This window comes from Branchiostoma floridae, chromosome 10, assembly GCF_000003815.2.
Source record: "Branchiostoma floridae strain S238N-H82 chromosome 10, Bfl_VNyyK, whole genome shotgun sequence".
Lineage (NCBI taxonomy): Eukaryota > Metazoa > Chordata > Leptocardii > Amphioxiformes > Branchiostomatidae > Branchiostoma > Branchiostoma floridae.
In genome coordinates this window covers 3964756-3978561 of record NC_049988.1, presented here as the reverse complement: position 1 = coordinate 3978561, position 13806 = coordinate 3964756, and the positions used below count along the sequence as shown (strand labels likewise).

At 39.8% G+C, this 13806-nt stretch overlaps 1 protein-coding gene across 3 annotated transcripts in view; it reads right to left on the bottom strand.

Moving 5' to 3' along the window:
* The window catches only part of LOC118424164 (potassium voltage-gated channel subfamily H member 6-like), a 109685-nt gene extending 106807 nt beyond the window's left edge, over window positions 1-2878 (bottom strand). For 2 of the 3 annotated variants that reach the window (XM_035832696.1, XM_035832699.1), the window contains exon 1: window positions 1850-2877. In XM_035832696.1, coding sequence (XP_035688589.1) covers window positions 1850-1925 — 76 coding nt within the window. In that variant the 5' untranslated portion in view covers window positions 1926-2877. Of the gene's footprint in view, window positions 1-1849 lie in introns of all 3 variants that reach the window. The other variant, XM_035832698.1, reaches the window with a different exon arrangement.
* Between the last annotated feature and the right edge of the window lie 10928 nt (window positions 2879-13806).

Here is a 13806-nt window from a genome sequence, read left to right as displayed (position 1 = left end):
TTTCTTCTAGCACAATGTCGATAATACGCTATATACATTATAATGCTACCTTACATGATTCATCCCAAGCCAAATATCGCACAGGTGTACCCGCTATAAGCGAGTCCCAATTTTTGGCACACAAAGTACATTATGCACCCAGTATTTCTAAATGCTGCAAACCTAATAATTTTATTAAGCTTTATCATTCTGATTTTTGTGTTAATGTCTTACCTGTTTCCTACGCTAAAAACGCAAAAAATATTGTTTCTACACAGGAAGGCATATGAAAAGCTGCATTTAAGTTGGACCAATCCAATCAGTCTTGTCATTTTTTACTGTCTAAAGCAATAATGATGGTCATTGTGATTTTGAATAACCGCAATTTGCAGTTATAAATAACTATTGGTCACCACAGCACTGATGTACAAGTCTACTTTTGTGACCTTTATCTGTGGGGTTACCTATATCCATTGTATTAAAAAACAAGAATTTAGCGATATCAAGACGACAGACCACTGTAGATGTCCATTGACCTAATATCCAAAAATAACCAGTTTTTTAAAACAACAGATATAGGTTTCCTGCAGATAAAGGTGAAATAATGTTATCTGTTCTCAGTAAATATACTACACAACATGATCATATGATAATATATCTTCTGAATGATGCTGAGAAGAACAAGGAAATATAGAGTCTACACTACCCCCCTCTCCAACATTTTACATCATTACAATTAATAACATACACTTGCATTAGATGATGAGTTGGCCATTATGAAAATTAATCATATCTCCTGTACCACCCTTCCACAATTAATGCCGCACTGTTTCTCCTGAGAAAAATACATTCTTACGGAAAATATGACTCCGCAACATTCCAAATGTCAACCATCCTACCACAAATCTTCCTAGCCGAGAAAAAAGGGAAGTTTTACAGCGAGCGTAGTGAAACATTATGACCTTGGACTTGGCTTTAACATTTTATGACTCTCCCCGGGGTGCCATTAACCGAACAAGAGAACTCTTATCCCCCATTCGTGTGCGCTGGAGATGAAAATTTCCCATTACAATGCCAAGTCGCTGGCATTTTTGCCAAAACCAGACCCGTTTTCTCTCCCATCCCGTACCCAGAGCATTGACATTTGATAAACACTCCTGCATTGTAAGGAATGTCTACCACCAAGGCCCCCTATGTAATCAGTTAGCCAGGTGGTGAACCATGAGTGAACTTGAAAGCTCCATCAATATCCCCCTGGTTCGAGCCCCGCGGGCTACAGCGAGGCGGACAGGGGAAAGGGAAGAGCCGACCGTTCCACCTTGATAAGGTGTGCGAGAGTGATGGTTGCGAGAGCAACCTTATGGCCTTAAACCGGCGGACATTCGGAGAGAGAAATGTACGCCAGATAAAAGCTCTCTGGTTCCCATCCGTCTCGCATGCTATAGGAGGCAGACTGTAAGGTCTAACCATGTTTGGCAGGACAAACGCGACGTTGGGAAAAGAAAAACTGGCGTGACACACTCTCGGGGCATGAGCTACGTTCCTCTGCCACCCACAATATTGTAAACTGACAGAAACCTTAACCTGATATCAAATTGGCTGAAACGTTTTCAGCAAAACATCCCTATCACATAGTACCTGACGTTGTCGAAATGGCAAATTGTAACCCAGCTCCAAAGATCTTTACCTTTTTTACTCCATATTTATAGGTTTCCTGATATATACCAACAGTTTTAGATTTTATTTGGAAATTTCAGATTTCTAGCAGAAATTTTCATCCCTGAATCCTGTTTAAGAGAGAAGTGCACACAACCATATATAATGGGTGCATTTATGCAAAATCATATTTATATAACTAAACGATACTTACTTTGCCCGTCGAACTTTCGGATGATGGTGTCGATGAAGGTGTTCTGGGGGGCGACGTGTCCCCTCCTTACGGGCATGGTGGCGGGCGCGGCCGAGGGAGGGTCGTAGCCGTTCCGGTGAGGTTAACCTTACCGGCTCACCTGGTCACAAACACACACACAGTACACCCGCACTGGCCAAAACGCCGCCGTTACCTCATAATACAGAGAGGCGGCCGTCTGCGCTCCCTAATCATCCTCAGAGGTCGGGCACACACCGGTAGAAATGGCGGCCCTAACCCACGATCGCATCCTCCCCTCCTCCTCTTATCCTCTTCCTCTTCCCGATCTCCACAAGATGGATGCGCGATCAAATGCCGACAGCTCCTCAACAACGTTACAACCCGACTGAGCACGCGAATCACATACACACACACAATATTACACAGCAGGAAGCGTCAACCAGACAGTGCCTTCAAATTTTCCTCCTCTTAAATCTGCAGAGCGAGTGTTGGAGGATGACTTGTGAAAAATGCCCACCACCACGCCACGGCGCACGGACGTATGTTTGTGCGTCGACGCTCCAGCGGATAGCGTGACGGCTCACGGCTAGCCCCCCGCGGCCGAGTTATATATCTCCCCCGCCACTTATACCAGCGACGTAGCGACGCCACGGATGTCTGTACCACCACCGGCGGCGTACACGCACTGCGGCCCGGCTGTACAATCCCGGAACAGCGTCCCCTTCCTGAAGACTGGAGCGAGCCGCTGCTCTACACAGGGCTCCTGACGTCATGTACGTGCGATGGAGATGGACCACGTGACTCCCACCAACTGAAGAGCTTTCAACAAACACAACTTCCTATTACGGATAATAGTAAAACTGCATTTCGTAGTGGCTACTAAGATTTTGAATCAAAAAGGCTACAAAAAATGCAATTATAAACTGACATAATTTTTAATCCGCTATGAAATTGGCTGAACCGTTTCTAGCAAAACATCTTCATTGCGTAATAGCCAACCATGTCGAAATGCATGGGGGATTATAGCACAGAGAGCTTTTAGCTAAATACAACTCCCTTGTTTCAAATTAAGATTTCAAGTCGCGGATATTACAGAAAAATGGAATTATTTGTGTCAGAATATTGCTACCTTTTTTTTTTAAATTTGATTCACGCCAAATGCAAAGCTACACGTCAATGGATCCAACACAGCTTCCGATTTGAGATATCAAAGTGATGTACAATATTAGATTGTGACATGTAAAAGTAAGAGGAAATATCATTAATAATCATGACCAAAATAATCTTATGACCTATGGATGAAAATGTCAACGACCGCGGGTTCATACTTTTATGACAGCTAGAATTTGAGGTGTTATACGACATTGGCCATTTGAATTAAGGAACTTCAAGATAGATTGTGTATAGCGCTACAAGCTTGAGTTATTTTATTTCAACAAATGTAGAGTTATATACGCCAGATTTTTCACGATAAAGCCATATCAAGGGTGGAATTCATGGAGTCGACGAAGCTCAGATAATCCAGATATTTATCTTTGTTTATTTATTTATTGGTTGGGCTAATAGTAATAGTGGTTCAGTACGCACAGCCGGGACTGCCTTGCTGACAGAAACCAAGACAGTATAAATAGAATTTAACATGGACAAACTAAAATTCAATAATAATATTTTAAGTGCGTGTATGTACTGCATCTTCCATTTACCTTTCTCTTTCATTCTCTATCCTATTTTTTCTTATTTATTTTTCTCCATCTCTCTTTCCCTCTCTCTCTTTATCTCTCCCCCTTTAAGCTTCCTTCCTTCCTTTCTTTCCTTTTTCTTTCTTTCTTCCTTTCTTTCTTTCTTTCTTTCTTTCTCTCTTTCTCTCTTTCTTTCTTTCTTTCTTTCCTTCTTTCTTTCTTTCTTTCTTTCCTTCCTTCCTTCCTCTCCCCTATCTTTCTTTTCCCCTTTCTTTCTCTCTCCCCTCACATTCTTTCTCGAGATCCCCCTATCTGTTTCTCTCTCTTTCGTTTTCTCTCTCCCTCTTTCTCTCTCCCTACCTCTTTCTTTCTTCCTTCCTCTCACTCTCTTGTGTGCAATATTATCTACAGCATCTATGAATCTATAATAGCACAAATATCATAACTATCATTATCAATTCTTATAAACATCCTTTCCACTCAACCGACTGGGCGACCAGCATACAATAATAATCATACAATAACAATCATCATAACGAGCGCGGTACGTAATCATAGTAATGATAATAATGGAAATGCGCTTTGCGTGTTATTCGCTCTTTCAGATCAATTTTGCTATTAAATAATGCATGACTATAAAAGCCACTATACACAATGTAATACAATCACAGCTTCCGACGCACACATAGAACCTGACGTGTGTTTGCCCATAAATATGCCAAAACCATTCCATAATAGCAGCGGCTTAATGATAACAATGGTTAATTGTTTCTTAAATTGACAGGCTACCGCAAATTCTTTCTTCGGCTATGACACCAATATAATGGCTCACAGGAGTTCATTGTACGAAACACACACACACGCAATGTAGTCACAGTATTTGTACAGTGGTACGGTAGACTATAAGGCCATGTTGATTTGATTATATGGATGACATCCACTGTGAATCCAAAAACTGATGCGAGCGTGCGAATAGAATAAGTTTGACCATTATGAAATCTAAGATGATTTAATAACAGCAATGACAATAGGTTTTTGATTCAGTATAGGTCATTAAAATTTTCTTTTCTTGCTACAAGAGCTCGTTCACTACAACACTAGTTCACATTTATCCACAGGGTAACCTATACCCGTTGTTATATATATATCAAACTGCAATATTTTTAAACATTAAGGTAACACATATCCTTTGTAACATTTTCAAAATATTGCAGTTTAAAACCACGGTCCGTCGACTTTATATACCTATATACCCTGTTTGAAAAACAACGGGTATAGGTTACCCTCGGATAAAGGTGAACTAGCATTACAAAGCACGTACGAAGAACCAACTGTTTGCACAATTAAAGAACGACTCTTTCACAACCATTAAGCAAAGACGCACCCAAGGTCAACTACACTATTAAGTGTTCTACAAAGAATGAATAATGTTAAACTTACGTAAGCGCAAAATCATTATGGGATGTGGTGGGCTTTAGTATAATTCTCTTCCCGATATCTAGCTCAGTAACCGGATATATATTTCCTAAAACCCGGTGCTGTGATTGAATTTGAATCTTGGATCAAGTACTTATGTTATGTAACACATATCGGGTACTGTAATTGAATCTGGATCAAGGATGTTATATAAGTAATCTTCAAGTAGATTTTGGAAGTGGGGACATCAATGTTTTTCGGTTGCCACATTGACAAGGTTGGGTTCACACGAGTTCGTAATACTGTAAATGCAGAAATGTTCGCGGTGGATTAATGTTCGCGGTTTTCGCGGCGACCACTTCACCGCGAACTTAAAACCACCGCGAACATTTTTCTATTATGGTATGAGACTGCAGTCTATGGTGTTGCCGCAAACTTAAAACCAACGCGAAAAGTCCTTTTTTCCGCTACCGCGAACTTAAATGCATTTACAATACAAGTCCATATGAGTTGCGTTTAGACATTCTTTCGATTTTGGTATCGTTTGCGGAAAGAAGTTATAGATTTGTATTTTACTTTGACTTTTACTGTGCAGCCTGGTTATCGAGCTAAAACAGGTCGCAAACTCTACATAAGCAAAAAATGTCAATCTGGAACTCATAGTCATATCTCCTCCGGCTATATGACCCAAGTGCTGTAGACACGTGAGTATTCCGCAAGTGTGACGTCAGCGCTGGGTCAAAGTCACTAAACACAATGTAATACAATGACAATCGGAAGTCGGTATCGCCCGCAGTCCCCGTTGACAGAAGGTTGCTGTGCCCTGAGTGTTTGTTTATTTGTTTGTTGACCCTTTCCAGAAATTTTCTTGAGTTGCAGACCAGTTTATGTTTTCTCATTACGTCATTAATCGACTCAGATGAACTTTCATGCTAATAGTCGTATTGTTTTGTGTCTTAGGCACAATTCCTTGTATCTAGGATCTCTTTCATGTATACACCTTTCCCATGCGGTAGCCATGATATATTAAAACGAGTTCAATGAGGCAAACAAAAGATTGTCCATCATGCTTAGCAGTTTAACCAATGATAGCAAGGAAATTAGAAAATTAAGCAATAAGTGATTGGCTGCATGTACATCAAATATTTGTATTATTATATTTTTCTTTTGCATCTCTTAAGGGACTATGGGATCAGTCTATGCTATTCTAAATTGCAATGATCTGTCGGTGCATAACACTAGTTATGATATTTATCATTTGATTTTACATTGTGAAAATCTGTGTGGTTTTGGGGGAAACTAAATGGGAGCTGATGTTAGAAATAAGTTTTGTCTGTTTGCCTCATTGACCTCGTCTTAGATCTATCATGGCCGCCGCGTGAAAAAGGTGTATTGCCATTCACGTACAAAGCAAAGATACATCAGATACAGCACAGATCTGCACACATTGAAACGAGAGATAAGACAGAGATTTATGACATAATTTACGGGACGGCCACAACCCTTTTATCTATCCTACAAGATGACTGAGCGATAGTTTCCTGGGATGACGTGCCCGTGCACACGTACGCATATATACGGACACCTGCGGTATCATGACAGACAAGGGAGGATCGGGTATGCAGGTGTGAAAATGGTGGAGAAGAGAGAGAGAGTTTGAAAGAGAGAGGGGGGGGGTTGAGACATACAGGCAGATAGAAACAGAGAGAGTGACAGAGAGATAGACAGATAGATAGAAACAGAGAGTGAGAGAGAGAGACAGATAGATATAAACAGAGAGAGTAAGAGAGAGACAGATAGATAGATAGATAGAAACAGAGAGAGTGGGAGAGAGACAGATAGATACAGTCAAACCTGCCCAAGACGACCACCCGGGGGACCGGACAAAAACGGTCGATTTGGACAGGTGGTCGCTGAGAAGAGTATCGACTCAAAACATGCCCTATGAAAAGTATAACGGTTTCCGTTGTGTTAAATGGCAAATAGCAAGCACACTGCACGCACGCAAAGAAGCGAGGTATTTAATGTCAAATACAACACGCACACTGTAAATTGTAAATTTAACCCCAGCTTTTATACGATACAGTATGATATTTGTACACTAACGTTTTAGACAGTAAGGGAACTTTGATGCTGTCAGTTACCATACAAGCCTTTATGCGTCGCTGTGTTCTTGATCGACGTATCTGAAATAACTACGGTGCACTTTTCGAATTCTATGCCCGGTACGTCCCAATAGCGTACTTACCCAAGGGTGAATGAACAGTACAGTTGGACAAAAGCACTCACACAGATCTTTCTTTAAAACGTATGAGCTACACAGATCTTTCTTAGAAATTTCCTCCCATATTACAGTAGACTGCCCCATTGACCGCCGCAATCTTTATTCTAAACATAACATCGTAATGGCAGTCAAACTCCGACGCAAACTGGTTGATTTCGGCACAAAATCGCGCTAGTTATCATCAAAAATCGATGAAAACCTCGATTTTGAAAATGATGCTGTCGTTAAGGGGCCCAATTTGGGCCGGTCGCGGTCGCGTTGGCCAGGTGGTCGTTGAGAAAAGGTTGCTTAATGCTTACGTCAATAGGAAAAAAAATCGGGACCGAGAAAAAGCGGTCGAAATGGCCAGGTGGTCGCTGAGAAGAGGTGGTCGCTCGGGCAGGTTTGACTGTAGATAGAAACGGAGAGAGTGACAAGGAGAGAGAGACAGATAGATAGATGGAAACAGAGAGTGACAGAGAGAGAGAGAGACAGATAGATACATAGATAGATAGAAACAGAGAGAGTGAGAAGCAGATAGATAGAAACAGAGAGAGACAGATAGATAGATAGAAACGGAGAGAGTGACAGGGAGAGAGAGACAGATAGATAGATGGAAACAGAGAGTGACAGAGAGAGAGAGACAGATAGAAACAGAGAGAGTGAGAGGCAGATAGATAGAAACAGAGAGAGACAGATAGATAGATAGAAACGGAGAGAGTGACAGGGAGAGAGAGACAGATAGATAGATGGAAACAGAGAGTGACAGAGAGAGAGAGACAGATAGAAACAGAGAGAGTGAGAGGCAGATAGATAGAAACAGAGAGAGACAGATAGATAGATAGAAACGGAGAGAGTGACAGGGAGAGAGAGACAGATAGATAGATGGAAACAGAGAGTGACAGAGAGAGAGAGACAGATAGAAACAGAGAGAGTGAGAGGCAGATAGATAGAAACAGAGAGAGACAGATAGATAGATAGAAACGGAGAGAGTGACAGGGAGAGAGAGACAGATAGATAGATGGAAACAGAGAGTGACAGAGAGAGAGAGACAGATAGATACATAAATAGATAGAAACAGAGAGAGTGAGAGACAGATAGATAGAAACGGTGAGAGTGACAGAGAGAGGCAGATAGATAGATAAATAGATAGAAACAGAGAGAGTGAGAGGCAGATAGATAGAAACAGAGAGAGACAGATAGATAGATAGAAACGGAGAGAGTGACAGGGAGAGAGAGACAGATAGATAGATGGAAACAGAGAGTGACAGAGAGAGAGAGACAGATAGATACATAAATAGATAGAAACAGAGAGAGTGAGAGACAGATAGATAGAAACGGTGAGAGTGACAGAGAGAGGCAGATAGATAGATAAATAGATAGAAACAGAGAGAGTGAGAGGCAGATAGATAGAAACAGAGTGACAGAGAGAGAGATACAGAGAGGGGTAGACAGTGATGGGCAGAGAGAGAGAGTGACAAAGAGAGAGGGAGAGGCAGACAGACAGAGAGTGACAGAGACAGACAGCGTAAAAAAAGTGATGGGCAGATAGAGATATAGACGGAGATAGAGAGAAAGGACATAGGAATGGGTAGAAATTTGAACAAAGAAACAGACATAAAAAGAGGCCTAAACGACATAGACCGATAATGAAATAATCTAAAAGAGAAAGACAGAACAATGTCAAGAGAGAAAAGGGGCAAGAGAGAGAGAGAAAGGAAAAACGAAAACACAGAAAATTTAACACAAGGAAAGAGACAAAGGCTAAAACTATAAACAGAATAGTACACAATATAAAAGAGAAAGGAAGAAAAAGATGAGAGAAAGGACAAGAGAGACAGATACAACTTTATTAGACAGATAAATACACAGAGATGAATATATCATTATAAGAAAGGGAGAACGAGAGAAGAAATAAAAGAAAGATCACCCTTCTATATTCTCGAAAACAGTAGTAAAACAATGCGTAAAGCCTTCTACCAAAATGAGATGTTAACCATCTTCCAGTCAGAATGATGCTAACCAAATCTTTCGATCGAACACGGCCCACCTTCACCTATTCAGATGAACTCTGCACCCTTTTAACTTTCTGACGCTTGTCTGGCTCAACAATAACTGTAAATTTTCTAAACCCAGTGGAGTTGCGAATGCCAAATTCGTGCGCCCGAAAGGCTGCCAGAAAACTTGGACTTGCCCCAACATGGCAACCAACTGGTGACCCCTTTCAAGAGACAAGGCACGTGATTTGGGAGTGACTCTCACATGGACGATTTTACAGTCTGCATGGCAACTTTTATGTCAGTTTGACAGTTTCTTTGTTGCACCCGAAGTGTGAGCGTAGTCTAACGACATGGTTACTACCAGTACGTGGTAATCTTGGTATTACATTCAAAGCTAGGAACTCAATAACAGTAAAAAAAAGATACAACTGATGTCTGAAGCACCATTATGTAACATCAAGACAATAGAGAGTGCATTTTTCTACTATTTCTTTACGTAGTCAAGTCGAGTCAACGTTTGCTGCACAACAATTGTAACCTGTACATTGTGAGTCATTTATTGAATTGTAGCGAGGATGAAACATGTTTTACGAAACATTTTGGCAAACAATGAAATATGCGTAATTGTTCTTGACAAAGTCAGTTTCCTTTTGAGCATTTTTATGAAATTGATATAGTATGGCCATTTTAAAGATATTTTGAAACACATCATTTAGCATACGAACATATACAACTTTCTACAATGATAGATCTACATTTATTTGGTTTCTTTCTGTCATCTATATCTAGTTGTTTTTGATAACAAAAACAAGACGAAGAAGCTAGCAAAAACGCAATACATTTACCCAGATAGGGAAAACATTATAAACCTCCAAGAAAATGTTGGAAGAAAAAAATCCTGACTTATTCTTTCAAGAATCATGCAGGAAAAACAGAACGCAAGCATTGCAGTCTTCCCTCCACACATCTGCTTGAATATTGTCCCGTGCTTACCCGTTGAAGATTAATGCAATTACCCGTTTTTAATTACCAAGCGCGGAACACCGCCAGTAACACAGATGGTGCTGGTGATTTATATGCAGACGAATTAGGTCACATCGCCAGGTGTGATGACGTCACCGCGCTAATGACGTCACCGCGTTGTCATGGAGACCATGATGGTACACAGCTAGCCTCCATTGCAGGCTTCGTGGAGGCTTTTTTTTTGTTTTTTGTTGTTGTATAAAGATGCAGTAAATAATTGTCTTACATAACTTGTGGGCATTTTTTATAATATTATCAGCAAAACGAAAAAGTATGACTTTTGAAGTCTTTTATAAACTGCAAAGTAGAAACGCAGACCAAATATTCAAAGTGTACAATAAAATGATATAAGCTCACAAACGTGAATCTAATACCCTTGATACAATAAGGTGACGGTATAGTCGTGGGTTTCAATATATTTTCTAATGAAAAAAAACTATGTTTTAGGAATTTACCTATTTTTGTATTGTGAAAGCTGTTGGATAACAATATAGTCAAATGTAACGTTAAGATATCCTTCAAAATTATCTAAAATCTAAAAAAATGTTCATATTGGTAAAAATTTTCATGTTAACTGGTTGTGCGCTGATATGCATAAACGTACATAATAATAGTAGGGTTAACGCGGTCTGGATTTGAGGATATGATAATGCGATAATATGAATGGATTTCTGGGCTTGTAACAATCCATTTAAAAGTGATGGATCGGATCGTCCGCAATAATGTGTCATCAATATTAATAGCCTCATAATAAAACCGCCATTTTACCGGTGCAAAGGCAGGACTGCGTAAAACAACGAAGGGAATATATTGTAAATGGTGTGGTTGCGACGTTGGATTTAACCGTTACGCTAGTTGACCTATTTTCGTTGTGTATCATAACGTTATATTCCTTGCTTTAAAGGCAACCTAAGTAATATTAGCCCGAGCCAGGGTTGTACAACTTCAACTCTTGGGGCACTTTTCTACGTTATAAGATGAAGCAACTCTATTCCATTCAAGGAGCAAATACGCCCAAAATAAACGCCATGAAGTCTAATTTCTGTGGGTTACAATAATTAGGGAATCCTAGTGCAGCTTGTTTCTGCGCCGTTTTTTACAGCTCAGAGTATGAAATAATGATGTAAATGTGTGAATATAGTCCAGTAGATATAAATTTCATACAGATTGCCTCATCCAGAATATATCCTCTTTAATAACGCTCTTATATTGCTTAGGTTGCCTAAGGACGGATAATTGAGGGAAATTGCTGAATGTTGCATCGGTAAAACCGCCAGAATCGCAATATTGAGATACTCAATAAAATCTTCAATAACCATGAAGTTTGTTTTTTTCAAATAGGCGGGACTATACCCTTCACGACATAGCGTGCGGTGAGTCGTGCGGTGTATGGGGTATGATGTCACGTGCCGTCATCATTGCGTGTATGTGTTCTTGATGACGAAGGCAATCTCTGACGTCACAACTTCTTGTTATTGTCCTTGCACGAAACCTGTTCTAAAATTCTCGCCATTTCTCGGTATCTGAAAAATTGAGCACAATAAGGACTGTAAAATCAAATCATATATCTGTTTATGTATTTTTTCAGTTAAGGCCATACTGATTAAAGCAACTCAAAACTGATGCGAAAAAAATAGGCAAAAACTTCAATAAGTCGTCAATAAGGCTGAACTAATCACTCAAGAATATGGTATACCAAAAATTGATCATTCAGTTTCATTCTTTCACCGTCTTTCAAAAAGAATACTTGCGCCGAAACAGTTTTGCGTGTAAAACACGAACCTTACAAAGAGGTTATTCTAATTTTTCACTACGTGGCACAATCATTCTACGACATTAGTGTCCATTTTCCAGCATTATCTTTTATTTGTTTTAAACTTGGACAAAAATTAATGCGCGCAGGCGGGTTCATAGGTGCGTTTTATTCAAGTAAGTATGAGGTCCTTATGGAGTTCTTAGCCTCTCCCAGGCTCAACAGGACGCTGGAAAAATAATAGAAAGTGGGCAAATACAGATGCATAACATACCAAAGGAGGTAGCTGGCCGTGGAGTATGGTTCGCTGGCATGTTATCTGTCTATATTTGTCCAATTTTTATCATTTTTTCAGCGTCCTGTGGAGCCTGGTCGAGGTTAAGAACTCCATACGGATCGTATACGGATTTGAATATATACGCACGTGTGAAAACCCCTTTAGATTGTCACTTACGGTCACGCGAGTTTTCAAATCGGCTGTGCGCCAATAATAATCTAAGTGTGGTATTATCATACATCGTTCAGGTATTAAGTCAGATTTCTGTTGCCAAAAATAGCCGCAACTGGGAAGGATAAAAGATAACGGAAGGAAAGTAGCTATATGAGCCGGATGTACTGTCCCTTGGGACAATGTCGAGGGACACTGCGACCGGAACAATAAAGAAATCATCTTAGGCCTGGGGAAAATGATGTTGTGTTTCGGTATATCGTCCTGGAAAAAATTAGATGCAGAGATTCTGTTTAATTTCTATGAAAAATGGAGGTATTGTTTTTGTTGTGTCTGTATGTTTGTCTGTGTGTTTTTCTGGATATTTGTGGTCAGTCCAACTTTAGAACCTCTGGATTGGTTGTAACGTTAATGATATTTTGTATGTAAATAATAGCGTTAGGAAGACGAAGGTCAAGGTCAATGTTGAGCCCCCTGGTGTGATATTTCGGCCGAAATGATCCAACAAATGTATATAACGCCATTTCACTTTTATCCGCGAGGTAACCTATATCTGTTGTTTTAAAAACAGGGTATCCAGGGGGATCACGTCGACGGACAGTGGTTTCAATTTTTTTTTTGTTCAAAATATTGCAGTTTGAAACCACCTTCCGTCGACTTGATACCCCTAGATAACCTGTTTTTTAACGACGAATATAGGTTACCTCGCGGGTAAAGGTGAACTAGCGTTAGATATAAAGTGTATCGGGCTACCTGTATTTGCAACATGATTAATTATAAATTTGTATTAATTGTGTTTAAGCAGATATACACTGTACAGGCAAAAGCACTAAACAAAATACAATATTTATCACGCTTTTTTACATCAACTGTGTAATAAAGGACGCCTTACTAAGCTGTGTCTATGTATGTATGCTGAAACACACATGCAAACATACGTACACACCAACACACACACAGACAATGTCAAAAAACAAAATGGCTAGGGTTTTATGGAGGTAAAGCCTAGAGTACATTCCAAGTCACCGAGAGGGTTGTCATTGTCATAGTTTACAGATGTTTCCAATTCCTTGTAATCATATGTCCAAAAGATATTTGAAATATTTGGAATATTGTTTAAACTTTGTGAACATTTCCTCAGTTGAGTAAAAATTAAGAAATACATTTACTTGTAATGTAGGATATCACACTTCCAATAGTTTCTGAAGAGAGGTAACGTTAACAACATTTTACCATTATTTACCATTTTCTACCATTTTTGGTAACATTTTGTAAATGGGTCAGTGGGCTAGGAAGAAAGCAACTCACACATCCTTAAAAAGTATGACTGGGTGTCATGCAACAATGGCCCACCACAAAGGACCCACCGGTGCCC